This window comes from Coturnix japonica, chromosome Z, assembly GCF_001577835.2.
Source record: "Coturnix japonica isolate 7356 chromosome Z, Coturnix japonica 2.1, whole genome shotgun sequence".
Taxonomy (NCBI): domain Eukaryota; kingdom Metazoa; phylum Chordata; class Aves; order Galliformes; family Phasianidae; genus Coturnix; species Coturnix japonica.
The window spans coordinates 27,893,121-27,908,487 of NC_029547.1; the positions used below are offsets into that span (position 1 = coordinate 27,893,121).

At 40.5% G+C, this 15,367-nt stretch overlaps 1 protein-coding gene across 1 annotated transcript in view; it reads right to left on the bottom strand.

Moving 5' to 3' along the window:
• The window catches only part of MPDZ (multiple PDZ domain crumbs cell polarity complex component), a 92,000-nt gene extending 78,653 nt beyond the window's left edge, over positions 1-13,347 (bottom strand). Inside the window, 5 exon segments of the mRNA XM_032441256.1 lie at positions 88-227; positions 1,090-1,311; positions 4,440-4,606; positions 5,222-5,307; positions 13,190-13,347. Of these exon segments, the coding sequence (XP_032297147.1) occupies positions 88-227; positions 1,090-1,311; positions 4,440-4,606; positions 5,222-5,237 (545 nt within the window). The 5' untranslated portion in view covers positions 5,238-5,307; positions 13,190-13,347.
• Positions 13,348-15,367: the final 2,020 nt, after the last annotated feature.

Sequence of the window (15,367 nt, forward strand, 5' to 3'; positions counted from 1 at the left end):
CACATGCTTGGAACCACAAATACACAAACTCAATTGTATTGTGGCAGTAACACTTGGCACAGTAAAATATTTCAGTTATAATCTTACCTATGTGCCACACTTCCCTCCTGGATTTCTTGCACAAATATTCCTAGCTCTCCTCTGTTTTCACTCTTGAGTCCCACAACACTGAAGCCCAGGCCACCACTCAGAGGCTTAATAAGCTCAATTGTCTCAACAGGACGACCCTGTCCAGCAGAAGAAAAAAAAGGGTACTGAGATTAAAAACGTCAAAAAACAGAATTAATGAATGTGGTAAACAACTTGTTAAATGAATTTTCAATTTGACTGCTACAGTTGGACAAGGTTTCATAAAGCTAGTAACAGAAACACAGTTCTTCTATTCTGAATTCTATCTATCATATTAGAGTGGTAACTATTATAAAAGATTTGAGAGACAGAAGAGGAAAAATCAGGAAGAACGAGTTCATTATAGAGCTCTGATTCAAGAGTGACAGAACTAGGAAAGTCAGACCTGTACAATTTCAGAGGGTACAAGACAATTTTTATGCCGGTCAAGAAGTAAAAGGATGGAATTCAAAGAAAAAGTAGAACTGTGTAAAAGGCTTTCCAGGAAAACAGCAGAAGACTTCCCATATCCAGCTCTTTCAAAAGTTAATTAGAAAAAATCCAAAACAGATGCATGGCCATTCTCAGCCACAATCATTGAGGTAATTAACATACTACCACAGAATCATAGTAAGATTATAGAACACCACAAAGAGGAATTTTTCATCTCACTTCCAATGACACAGAATACTTAGCTTTAGTAAGCTATGTACACAAAAGCATGCTTTATCAAAGTGTATCCTGCATATGTGCATCGGTCCTACAATGACCATAGAAAGATAACAGCATTCAGGTCTATCAGTGTCATACTGCCTAGCTAAGGACAGGATCTGCAGAAACAATGTCAAGGCTACTTATCCAATATTGCTTTCTCATGTACCAATTCCTTCTCACCTTAAAAGCTTATTTTTGTTGGTTTTCTTTTCATAGGAAGTATGTTATCATTTGCCACATTTCAGTATTAGCAGAAAACATGGTTACCTGGGACATACTTCTGATCAGTTGCTCAAAGTCATCACTAGAAGATTTCCCATTAATCTGTGGAGTAATGGATCTCATTGATGCTTCCAGTACATTTGCTGGGTTGCCATTCTGCTGAGCCAACAAATATGACTCATTATGTGGTAAGGACCCTACATTCGCACCATGGTGGAGAAGATGGGGGAATTCAGCAGTGGAATGCACAGAAGGAGTAATATTTACCTGAAAAAGATTGGTAACAACGCATTTATGGATGCACCAGAGTTCTTCCAACTTATCATGAAACATCATGGCTAGTTAATAGCATTTAAAAATATGATGAATCCCAATTTCTGACTTTAGAAATATTATTTAAAAATAAATATATATTTTTTTTAAATTGTAGATGATGACAGGTTGTAAGTTATTACCTAGAGCATGAAAGAAGATGAAAACACCAGGCTGAAGTACTCTAATACTGCGTTAGTGGTAAACAACTCTGAACAAGCTTTTTCTTGGATGAAAGAACAGAATGCATCCTCAGCAAGTCTGCTGATGATACAAAGCTGGGAGGAGTGGCTGACACACCAAAAAGGCTATGCTGTCATTCAGACCCTGGATAGACTGGAGAGTTGGATAAGAAGGAACTGGGTAAGGTTTAGCAAGAACAAGTGTAGAGTCATGCAGCTGGGGAAGAATAACCAGGAAAGACCACATGCATCAGAACAAGTTAGAGGACAACCTGCTGGAGAGGAGCTCTGTGGAAAAGGGTATGCAGGTTCTGGGGGACAACAGTTTGACCATCTGTCTGAACCCTTCTTTGTTTTTCATTAAAAGTTTGCTTTCTGAGGCATTTCTTGCAATAAGACCCTGACTCATCTAGGAGACGAGAGGTGGATGTTGCTGTGTGGCAATCAACACCACTTTGGGGACAAGGGAATCAGTTCCCAATTAATACACAGAAGCTTTAAGGGTAAATGAGAGAGCAAATCTGATGAAGTATCTTCACAGAGATGCTAATTTCTCAGATTTTCTCTAGATGTTTAAATGATCACTTATATAGAAAAAAAAAGGGAAGGCGCGGGGGGGAGAGAATTGTATATGAATGCTAGAACTCTGTACTTACATCTATAGGAAAACATGGCAGATGTTTACAAAATTGCCAGGTCATTTTCCAGAGCTACACAAACAGAAGGTGGACTCACAGTTATCTTTACACCTTCCAGGCTGGATGGTAGGAAAAATTTCTTCTTAGAGGAAAAGTTTATATGTGGCATCTAGGGACATGGGTTTGTGGCCAAAGTGGTGATGAGTTGACGGTCGGACTAGATCATCTTAGTAGTCTTTTCTAACCATGATTCTGATTCCAGATGTTGTGCCTCAAGACAGAAATACATCAAATTTTATGAGACTATGAGCCACTACTAAAGTGGGCAGTATAGCCTCACTTGACTACCAGTGTAGTCAAATCTCTGCTGGGACAGTCACAATGAATCAGTTCAATTAAGAAAATTAATTGCCATCATGTCTTCTCTGCTCCCATCTTCTCTTTCACACCTATACTTTCCTGGCAGAGAGTCTTCTCCTGAGAATTTTGCAGTAGTCTTGGAGGTCTTTAAAAACTCATACATTAATTAAAAGCCCATTAACAATTTAACAAACTGTCACTTACAACTTACATTAACAGACAGACCCTGGTTCAACTTTTAGGATAGCTGTTTGCACACCTGAGCATTTTAGCAATCTCAGTCTGCAGCAGGTAGATACTGCAACAACGACTCATTGCACTACTTAACACCATTTCACAAGCCCTGCTGTTTTCACTAACTTAAGAGTTCCAAGAGCACAATGCCTTTCCACAACTGCTACAAAATAGAAAACCAAAAAGCGGCCCTGAACAAAACTGCAGCTTTGAAAACACCAACAGAGTTAGTTTGCTGAAATGGCCATTATTTTATTCTTTGTCTTGTTTCAACATTACTTGTAAGCATTTAAATAAAGCACAGAAGAAACAGACAATCTCACTTTACAGTGGAAGAAAGAAAAAGAACCAGAAAGAAAAAGAACGCATTCTAAAGAGATGACCAAACTTTGAGAACAAAAACTTGTAATTGCATGTTCAGCTATTTATACAAGTATAAATCAAGAAATTCACATACAACTAGTTCTATCAGTTAGATGGGGTATGTGTGCAGGCCACTGAATTTTCTGCACAGATAATAAACCTAAGCGGTTAAGGCTATAGGTGAAATGATAATTTTTGTTTTATTTTATATACACACCTGAAATTAACTATGGAATACTGGCTGTGACTCCTTTAGGTGGCTGAATTTAGAAAAATAAGATTTTTTAACTACAAGAACAATGTCAATAAGTGATAATCTGTCTTTTCAGCAAACACATGTTTGTGTTTCAGGCACATCTTGTTTCTGACAGTACATACCCACAATCATTACAGAATTAACTGTATGGTTTTAGATGTCAGTTTCCAAATAACAGAGCCTCAAAGAACCTCTCAGAAGAGCTTTTCACCAACTTTTTTAATCACTTCAAATTTACTAAGTTGTCACATGGCTGGACTACATTTAAAAAAACAAGTAAGAGTTCTGTGGGTGTTGGCTGTACATGAAAAGCAGGTTAGCAAGCTATAGGGTTATAACAATAACAAATAATAATCAGCTGATGGTTGGACTTGATGATCCCAGAGGTCTTTTCCAACCTCAATGTTTCCACAATTCTGTAGCTGCCCAGTTTACAGCAATCAACAGAAAATTATTTGCACAGCAAGATGTACGGCTCAGACGCTAGCTAGCTAATTCAGCTACTGAATTATGTTTTATACTTTAATTATTATTCTGTTGGTGAAGAAACTAAGTAATAATAATACACAATTATGCCAATAAAAATAAGATGTCCCTTTTCTCACCCACACTGAAAAAAGGCAGAAAAGTGATACTTAAATTCATGAGCAAGAAGAAAGGAGGTAGGTCACCTTGTTTCCTTTTGATCTCTTATAAAAAGAAAATATATAAATTAATCTTCTTCCAAAGCCAGTATTCCACAGGAAAGAATTAAAGGACAGAACACATTACTTCCTTTTCAGAAACAGTGACAGAAATCGATCCAGTGCACACAGCAACTTCCAAGCACATACATGAAAAAAAAAAAAAAAAAAAGTATGTATACTCTGTGTATGGTGGGACAATCATAAAGCCCAAAAATGTCACTAGGTGTGTCCTCCTCTGTTCTCCAGACCTTTGAATCAGATCTTTAATTTAGGTTACTTAATTTCAATACTCAACATATAAAAGGACACACACAGTTTTGCACCTTCAACTTTTCTCTTGCATCTGGGAGGCTAATTTTCCTACCTGATCTCTCAGCTGTTGAACGGAAGTTTGAAGGTTGAGAATTTGATTAAACAGAGGACTCTGCAGCACTGATTTTAATAAGTTCAGTTTTTCCTCATTTGCGATGTCACCTCGATCCCGAAGCTTTGCCTGTAAGCGCTCCACAGCCTGGAGGGCCCGATGTGTATCTGCAGCAACATTCACTCAAGTCAGTGGCAGTTTAGAAACAGACATACTGAAAGTACGTAACAAATTTTATTAAATACCTCTTGTTTTCAAACTACAGAGGTTTGGAAGGGTTTTTATTCAGAACTGAACCACACATGTCTTAATGATTTATGAAGTCAGAGGAAGAGTACAAAGCTGAAGGCAAATAATATGATGGTTTGGGGTTTTTTTTTGCTTTTTTTGTTTTGTTGTTTTTTCCCCATTAATAACTGGGTTGAAAATAAATAAATGAATAAAGTGAACACTTTTTATTACAATTCAGTACAGGAATTGTGGCTAGAGGCAACTGCAAATAAAAACAACCATAAATACCCCTCAAAATAATAAGACGTCTTTTCCACACAGATCTTTTAAAAAGACTAGAAAAAAAAGACAACTAGGAAAAAAAATAGATACATTAAATAAATAATGGTACACCCTTGTGTTTCGTAATACTAAGAGCAAACAAAAAACTGCCAAGTACTTGTCATAAAACCCATCTCATTTGTATACACCAATACTGTATATCTGTTATGCACAATACATTTGACAAATACAGTGATGCAAATTATAATTAAGAAAAAAAAGGAGATTACCAATTGTTTCCAACATGTCCTCTGCTTCTCAGCTCCTATTCCAATATAGAAACAGGCAGCACATACAAGTACTGTCCTTGCTTTTCCTGAAAAAAGAAACATAGGGAAACTGTCAGATGTAGAATACAAAGTAGTGAGCTCAGAAAGGAGAAAAAAGAAAAAAAAAAAAAACACTTCTGAAATCAACTGCCAAGCCCCCCAAACAACAGCCCACTAAAACTATATCTCCTTGGATAATTTATTCCTGTATTACCATATCAAAGGTCCTGTCTGTATACTGTTGCACGACATGCCCTGCATTGCTTTAATCAGGAGCTATGAATCATAGCTGTCACAGAGACTTCACAGCATTTCATTGTTTTTCTTTCCAGTGATTCACAAAAACATTCCCTGTAGGTTCAGTTTTCAAGCTCTGTGTTGACAATATCAGGTGCATGAACCTAAGAAATTCATGAGTCACAAAGCATTACTGCTATGCGGACTAGCAGAACAGTCACTATACAACCTCCAGAACCCATACTACAACCTCTGCTACTTACATATATCAATATTAAGTGTCAGACATGGCTGATAAATGATTTTTGCCAACACAAATTTACAGGCAGGAAACTCTACCATACAAAGAACTCTGAAACTAAATACTATTTTGAGAGTTTGGGAAGTTTGAGTAGTTTTTTGCTTGTTTGGTATTTTTTGTTGGTGGTGGTTTTTTTGTTTTTCTATTTTATTTATTTATTTATTTATTTATTTAATGTTGCTCTGAAATTTGTAATTTTGCATGAGTGGGAGAGTCCGCCCATCCACAACCATGATGAAGACTGATGTAGGGAAATGAAGTGAGAAATCCAAGTATCATTGCAGGTGCATGAACCAAATACTGCTTTTTATTTATTTATCTTTTGCAGCAGTACCTTTGTTTTCTTGGTAACAGGAAAGCAGCTTACAATAGTATGCCAACTTGAATCTTCTAAGAAAAGTACAACAGAGAAAACAGCACTCAGGAAGAGTTAAGAACACAGGAAAAGTGACTTTTTTCCTTTAAAAAGATAATACAGAAAGGACAGCGTTGACAGATATCTGCATGTAAGAGAGTAACTGAAATTGAAAAGGGCCATTAGCTGTAGAAGCTGAGCAGGATAAACATAAATCAATCCCCACAATAAAAGTGAGAAAAAAAGCTGTCAACATAAATTTACTTAGAAGGACCACAAGCCAGAATAAATATTTTGACAACCATGTATCATTTGCAGCCTGAAAAGAAAAACCAAATCAAGTGGTTTTTAAGTGGCTTCAAGTTCTACTGCCAGACCTCCCTAGTTTCAGTTCGCCTTAAGCTTAATACCAAATTATATTATGGTATATGGATTTATCAATACATTGCTACAGAAACACCAATCTTTAGTTTTAGGACAATATATCACTCAGAAACAGGCATTAAATTCAAATCCTTTAAATGCATTTAACTAACCCTTTCCATGATACACGTGACACAAACAGGCATATCAATAATAAATAAAATAAGAGTTAAAGAATTTGTTTTTCTACTTAACAAGGTGGGTCTTAATCAGGTTATTAATCAGGTGGGCCTGGGTAAACCTAATGAGGTTCAACACGGCAAAGTGCAAGGTTTTACACTTGGGCCAGAAGAACTCCAGGCACCTGTACAGAGTGGGAGGAGAAGTCCTTGAGAGCAGGTCAGAAGAGAAGAACCTGGGGGTCCTGATGGATGAGAAACTTAACATGAGCCAGCAGTGCGCTCTTGCAGCTCAGAAAGCAAATTGTATCCTGGGCTCCATCAGGAGAGGGGTGGTCAGCAGGGATAGGGAGGTGATTGTCCCTCTCTGCTCTTGTGAGGCCCCATCTGGAGTACTGTGTCCAAGTACAGAGCCCTCAGTACAAGAAAGACAGAGAGCTGTTGGAAAGGGTCCAGAGGAGGGCCACAAAGATGATCAGGGGGCTGGAGCACTTCCCCTATGAAGACAGGCTGAGGGAGTTGGGCTTGTTCAGCCTGGAGAAAAGAAGGCTGAGAGGTGACCTCATTGCAGCCTTTCAGTACCTGAAGGGAACCTATAATCAGGAGGAGAGTAAACTCTTTGAAAGGGACAATAATAGCAGGACAAGGGGAAACTGTTTTAAGTTGAAAGAGGGAAGATTTAGGTTGGATGTTAGGGGGAAGTTCTTTACTAGGAGAGTGGTGAGTCCCTGGAACAGGCTGCCCAGGGAGGTTGTGGATGGCCAGGATCCCTGGAGGTGTTCAAGGCCAGGTTGGATGGGGCCCTGAGCAACCTGATCTAATAAACGTAGAAGTTTGGTGGCCCTGCCAGGCAGGGGGGTTGGAACTACGTGATCCTTGAGGTCCATTCCAACCCAGGTCATTCTGTGATTCTGTAAGTCCCAGCACACAACTACCAGATCTGAAAACAAAACCAAATAATATTTTTCATTTTCACCTGTTCACCCTTCAAAATGAAGACCATCTATTTAACAGGAAGGGTTGGATGAGGTTATTAAAAAAACAAAAAAAAAAGAATCTGGTTTTCCCCTAACCTTAAATACCAATAGCTTTTACTTTCAGATTTAAAAAAACTATTATTACACAGGCAGTTCAGAGGCCCCGTTTGCTCACAGGCAGTGTTCACAAGTCTCTCCCTCAGTGGCAATGCTAATTAAATAAGTTCTTTCCTGTTTCACCCTTTTTCTATCTGTTTATGCAGCTGTGTTTTAGATCCAGTCAGAAAACTGCATGAAACAAATATGGAGACTATTAATCAGTCATTTCAGTCCCGCAGTCCTGCACATGTACATGCACACAGCCATTATAACTTCAACTTTCAAATTTTGAAAAACTAATCAGAAAAATAGATTACTTGTAGATTAGGCCTTCTGCTTCAGATCTGTAAGAATCTCAAGAAGAGGGGATATATTTTAGAGCCGGTGGATATTGCAATACATTATGATTCAACTTGCCTATTTCTAATGTGCTGTGAAAGGCAAGTTTACAAGCAATAAAATAGATAAGGTCACCACTGTGTTGGTGCAACCCTAAAATAATCATCACTGATGATCTGAAACTGAAGCTTTCTCAACACAGATACTTATTAACTGAAGTCACTAAGTATACTTCTAGAGACCGAGATGATCCTATTTAATCTGCAATGAAAAAACTGCTGAGCACTGCTAAGTCTCTCAGGATACACTTTTCACTTACCTCATGCATTAGAGGTAGGAAAACTGCCCCAGAGCCATCTTAGTCCTAGCAAATCAGTTTTTAACTCTCATTTTATTCTATTTCTACTTAATTTTCCTTATTTTGTTTCTGTACTGGCAGGGATTGACTCCTCAGCTGACCCACCTAATGCTTTTGTCAGCCACAGCGCAAAGAAGGATCAAGACAGGAACTGCTGTCAGAATGTTTTCCTTCAGGACACTTCCACTGAAGCAGAAGCAATGCCTTAAGGCACACCACTATTCATACATCACAGTTCAAGATGACACCCTTTGCTCTGTGCACATTCTGACATGGTGAAAAGCCACCCAACTCTGCTCCCGCTGTGCCACATCCATACTAACAGTTGGGATCTGTCAGCACCAGCTTAGTGGCACATCAGCCTAGCCAAAGTACAAGGGAAGCAAGCATGCATCTGACCAAGATGCACTACAGAGATGTCTCCGTAGTCACCACTCCCACCCACCACAGCAACAACTCCTGGCCTTTAATACAGCACACTTCTAGATATTTCAGTAACAATGCACTAAGCAAACCTTGTCCAGTGAGAAGCATGGAGACACAGACAACTGTTTGTTGAAATAAGCAAATCTTTCATTTGCTACAGTGAATATTATTATAATACCATCACAAATTCTAGAGCAAGAATGAATGAGAGGCTGTTTTTGATCACCTTGTTTTCCAGATTCTTGGCTGTCTGTGTCGACAGAGTCCAAAGCCAAAACCTGCCCTTCTGTATATGACACAAACACCAATCACGATTCAAAGAGCTTACTAGCTCATCTCAAAGTAGATTTAACTGTTTATTTGTTCCAATGCTAAAGTTGACTAATCTCTTCACAATAGTAACACTGACCGACTTAGAGCTTTTTATTAGCTACTGGAAGGAGTACTATTAAATGAACAGAAAATTAATTCAGTGTTTCCAAAGACACGGGTGTGACTTTTAAAAACAGGCACCTTATCCCTTTACTCTTTTTTTTACAGTAAAAATGTAAAATAAATGCACAAGTAGTTTTAGCTAAGTACACGACAAGAAACTTAATCTTCCGCTAAGCTTGCACAAGCTAAAGATAATCCCCTACATCATATAATCATTAATATACTTGCACTTCTAAAATTTGACTCTTCTCACAGTAACATACAAAAATGTGTTACATATGCATCTCTCCACTAATGCAGCTGCTTTTCCCATAGAATAGCTAACAGAAAAATGCTGCAGCCCCGGATTCTTAGTGCCCACTCCTAAAGCACTCAGATCCATAGGTTTAAGAATTTTAAAAGTAGACAAAAATGCATGCTCATTACCTCATTTTCACTGCAATCGTGCAAACTTTACTAAGCTGAACACCCAGAAGACTTGAGAAAAAGGAAAAGATGAGCTCTTTCTAATTATTGCTCTTTCACACCTGATCATGTTATACCTACAAGGAAACTTCCTCTACTGTATTTACATACGCTCCATCTACTATTTCACAAATCCATTTCAGATAATACCTCGGAAACTCATGCTTACAGCACTGGATTAGCAAACATGTGATGCCAAAGATAGAAAACAGAGTAATAGGCTTTGCCTTGTAGCTCTTGCATTACTTTATATGCCCTCAGGATACAAAGGAAATGCCTATCTTAACAAGCAAACTCCATGTCCAAACTTTGACTAGGAGCTGCACGAGATTAAAACCAAATCTGACTCACTGAAGCAACATGGTAATCAAAGCCGTAGATGCTAAGAGTATTTCTAAGATTCTAATCAAATTTCAGCACCCAGGTCGGAATTTGGCTGGTCAAGGGGTATCCTTTCTTCCTTTATTTTTATTCTATGTCTTTCCATTCCCCCATTTTCTGGCTGTCATTCAAATAGGCATACTGTGTTAGCTCTGGTTGGCATAAGAATGAAATCCAAACCACATGGGACACAGTAGACAGCGATCACCAGGAAACCTTCAGTATTGCTTGCAATTTAACCAAGCATTTCTGTTTCACCCAGCTACCTCCCTCACCCTGGCTAACATCCCTGTGAAGAAAATTACAGTGATCCTTGGACTCCTGGAAAACACATCTTGTCAATAGAAAGGCATTTGAAACCATTCAAGCTCAACTGAAAGATCTCATGCTTCCTATTTTTCTATTTCCACGAAGGAAATTCAGCTGTTCATACAGCACTTTCAAGGACTCCCAGAAGGCTCAACAACTGTAATCTGACCAGCACAGCCTTCACTATTCACAGTGACAGTGACAAACATACTTGAGCACAGAGGAGTGAGGAAAAAAGAAAGGAAAAATAAGAGGAAAAAGAAACAAGCAGTGGAAAAGTATAAAGACAACAAAAAAGGGCTAGCCTACTGCTTCCACAACAAGACACTAATAGGTGGAATTAACATCAACCACCAGTTTCATTAGCAGGGAGACTGCACACTTCTGTACAAAAGAGAACTGATTCAATACCAATGAGATATATTAGTGAGGGCTAAGCATACACAAAATATACGTGACACTACACATCACAAGCCATTCTAAGAAGCCTGGGCATGGCTCATACTGCCTATTCACTTTTCCAGTATAAAGAGTTGATTTAAATTTAATGAATTTGGTAATCAACTTAATTAAACAGTTTCTACAGCAGTCACATCTTTTAGCACATACAGGATTCTTCACAGAGGTAAAAATAGGACACATAAATGGTATATTAAAAAAAAGAATAAGCTTTGCTGTAAAAGCCAATGAAGAGTCAACACTGTCCTTACAAACCAAAAATGCTGTAAACTTTCTATCATATACTGTGAAAATAAAGGAATAATTATGCAGGAAGTCATTACAGCACATAACAGAATATAATACAAACTGGCTTGGATACAAGAACTGAGTCTGAAAAGCCTGTTAAAGAAATACTCCACAACCATATAGGCCAATTATTCCACAAGCAACAACCAACCGTACTCCAAACCGATTTCTGTGTGAAAAGAGGGCACTGAAAACAAAATGACATACTTATGTGCTGACTTGTTGAGAATGCCTATGGCAAAGCAAAGCTGTCCTTACCAATGATGACAGACTAAATTATCAGCTTGGTATTGTATTTGCGGAAACTGCTTCAGTAGGATGTTTCAGTGGAAAGCCAATTAGAGAGAGTAATGTATATCACGTACAGAATTCAAAATTTTCTTGCATGAAATATAGACCGTATAATTTCAAATATTTTTGGTTTCCAGTGCACTGGATGCACCGCAAAATTCACACAGGGCCATACTGTAAATAAAGAACATCAATTAGTATGTAAGTAGTGCAGCTCTTTTTTTTCCCCAGTGCTGCAATCAATCTAGCTTTCCCAGTGCACTGTTACACGAAGAAAGGGAGAATGTATCCAGTTCCCAAGATAAGCTTCTTGGTAGCACAAAAAAAGCCAGCAGAAACACTGGCTGTAGTCAATAAACGTTACACATGTGCTCTGTTAATTCAAAATGGAAATACTAAATAATTGTATCCCAATAATGGGTAACAATGTTGAGTACTACCACGTCCTTCTCTGCTAGTGAACACCCTTTGGCATTTTTGTTCAGCATTCTTGCCCCCTTAATGCTATGTTACTTTCCACTTTTGCAGAGAAATGGAATTTCTCAGAGACGTTTTACTACTTTTCCCTTTATTTGTTTAGACTCTTCCCTCCCAACAAGTTGTTATCTTGGAAAATGCCTTGCTGATATGGAAACCACAAGGCATTACACAACAGGCTGCCACAACAAGTGAAACCAAGCCCTTTTGCTTGGGCCAGTACTGCTCTGCTGGGCAAAGGACTCCACCTATCCCCTCCAGTACCATGGCTAGGAATAACGTTTTCTTTTCAGCAAGTTATTCTAAGTCTCCTGTGTGCACTAAGAAGCGAAAGGGATGAGGTTCTGTTTTCAGAAGCTGAAAGAAAAGGGAAAAAAGAATGCAGCACTGCTCAGCCAGGCTGCAAATCAATCCTATGAGATGTGGTACGCACAGCTCATAGGGTCAGCTCCGCGAGAGCTTTTCCTGCCTATTATTCTTCCCACTAACACAGGAATGTACTGAAAGCAGAAGGGAAAAGCACCCTAGACAGAAAGCATCGAATACAACAAACCCTTTTCTACACACAGCTCCACCTATCAGAAGGCAAAACTAAGGCCTCACACCCTCTTTGCTGAAGGGACTGTGTCGAATGCACACTCGGGGACCAACAACAGAGGGGTCCAGCGCTGCAGGAAGCGCCCGGCACCCGCGGATAGCGGTATCCGCAATGGAAGCGCAGGACCTCAAGGAGCCCATCAGCGCCTACCGCGCCCCTCGAAAGCACCCACCCAAAAGAAACCCAGAGGCTTTGCTCGGGGCCTGCGGCTGCGAGCGGACACGGGGAAGAGACGTCCCCCAGGGATGGGAACTGCCCACCGGAAGGTGGGGAAGAACAGCGAGAGAACGAGGCGCTCAGGGACCTTCCCTCCCGCGGCCGCCGGTGCCGCGCGGACGGCTGCCCCCGCCAGGCCCGCAGCTGCCCGCTCGCCGCAGGCCGAGCCGCAGCCTCAGGAACGAGGAGCAACAGGCTCGGCCCCCCGCGGCCTTTCTCCTCCTCCAACCCGCCCCGCCCGCCGAGCCAGCAACATGACGACAAAACTTCGCAAATAAACACACTTAAAGGGCTGACTCGCAACTCAGCCCGGCCGGCTCACCGCTTCCCGAGTAGCGCCAAGCCCCTCTCCCCGCAGCCCCCTCGCCCCGCTTACCCGGCTGCTCCGCGAACCCCGCTCTCCGCCTTCGCCCTTCCCGCCCCCGAGTAACGGCGCCGCGCTGCGGGGAAGCGCGCTCAGGCACGCCCCGCCGGCCTGAAACCTAATCCTGCCCGCAGCCCCCCCGGGCCGGCCCTGCGGCACCACCCGGCGCATCCCGGGGGGCGGGGGCGGGGTGGGCTGAGCTGCCCTCCGCGGTACCCGGGCAGTGGAGCCGCCCGCCGGCTGACCCGGCAACGCGTCGCCCCAAGGGTCGGCGGGCTGAGCCGCGCTGCTTTGCTCGTCTGTTGTGCGGCTGCCTTCGGTAAGAGCTGTTCCTCAGACAAAAGCAACAACACAGTTTGAAGAGTCAGCGATAGGACAAGGGGGAGCGGTTTTAAAGTGAGGAAGAGGAGACTTAGATTTGATGTGAGGAGGAGAGTCTTCACTGAGGGTGCTGCTGCCCAGAGAAGCTGTGGGTGCCCCTTCCCTGCTGGCGCTCAGGTCCACGTTGGATGGGGCCCTGGCAGCAACTGGGGGGGCGAGAGCCCTGCCCAAAGCGGTGGGAGGGAGAGTGTTGGAGATCCCTTTCATCGCATTCTGTGTCTGCTGGAGGCAAAGTGGTGAAAATGTTCCGGGTACTTGCACGTTCACAAGCAGAATATTTTTCATGCAAATTTAAAGGACCACCCCTCTTTGTACATCTAGTGTTTTTGTTATTACTACTGTCTGATAGATGGGCTTTTGGGCTCTCCAGGCAGTGTTCCTCATAGCCAGCAGAACTCCAAATTATTCTTTTACTGTGCTGCATTTTAAAACCTGTGCGTAATTTAGTGTTTAAAAATCATTCTTCCACTTTGTGAATTTAAAAAATAATAATAAATTTCAGTATTTAACTCAGAGTTTGCACTATTCCATCCAGTGTCTTCTGATGAGCACTTGCCCGTCAGATCAAATACTGAGGTTCTATTTGATGTATCTGGAACTGTGAACGCTGTATGAACTCTCTCATTCACATTCCATGTTACATCAGACTTCAGTGGCTCTAGAATAAGGTCTTCAGTAGAAACTCAGCATGTGTCACTATTCTACAGTGAATTCACTAAATGCAAAATCAGACAGCTATTCTTTTTTATTTATATATGTATATATTAACAATTGTTATTTACATAACAATATAATTATATAATCATTTTCTAAACTGTTGTTCACTGAAATAAAATGTGGTGATGTCAGGAAGTTTATTTGGAGTTTGAAAAGTCAAAATTGGGTGTAGTATGTTTTACACATAACACCCAGTATCCCCTGAGTAACAGTCCTACGACAACCTGTGTTTGTATGGGATATACCTTCCAGATCATTACCATAGGCTGTACTGAAAATATTTGCATGGGCTTAGTTGTACTCACATACTTGACTTGCAAAGGTGGACTTCTCAGTAAGCATACAACGCATCTATACTTTAATACATATCACAGCAAAATAATGAGTTTCCACTTACAACAACCAATGATTGAAGTCAAGTTGTGCAGTAACAGATCTAGCAAACAGCAAAGAAAACTGTTTGGGGTTGGAGTACACTACTGTTCTGGGGCTTATATGTGATAACAGGGTTAGAAAGACTGCAACGATAATTACTTAATTGTTTCTTGTTTTTACCAGAAGTAAATTTTACTGGTTTCACAATAAGGAAACCGTATTATCTCTCTGGAACCTTTCCAGAAGAAGGAGGTCTTATGGTATTAACAGTTCTCTAATGTGCGCTTGATGTCATGCACCTAATATACAACATTGAAACTGTGTTGTGGCTGTGTTAGGATAAGTAGAACAGCCATTAATGTTTGCAGTTTTGCAGGATTCTGTCCTCAAAACCTGGAGGAAGAGAATCTCTCTTGTAATTTAAGCTTAAATGAGTTCATGAGCTAATGAATGAATGCATACATACACACATACATACATGTATCTACATACATTTGTCACGTGACTTAAAAAGTAAAACTGCAAATAACTTTTTAAAACACAAGCTTTCCTCAAGTGGCCTACTACAGCAAAATCCATTATGTTGTATCCGTTAGAAAGACAGAATCACAGAATCACAGAATGACCTGGGTTGGAAGGGACCTCAAGGATCATGTAGTTCCAACCCCCCTGCCTAGCAGGGCCACCAAACATACACATTTACTAGATCAGGTTGCC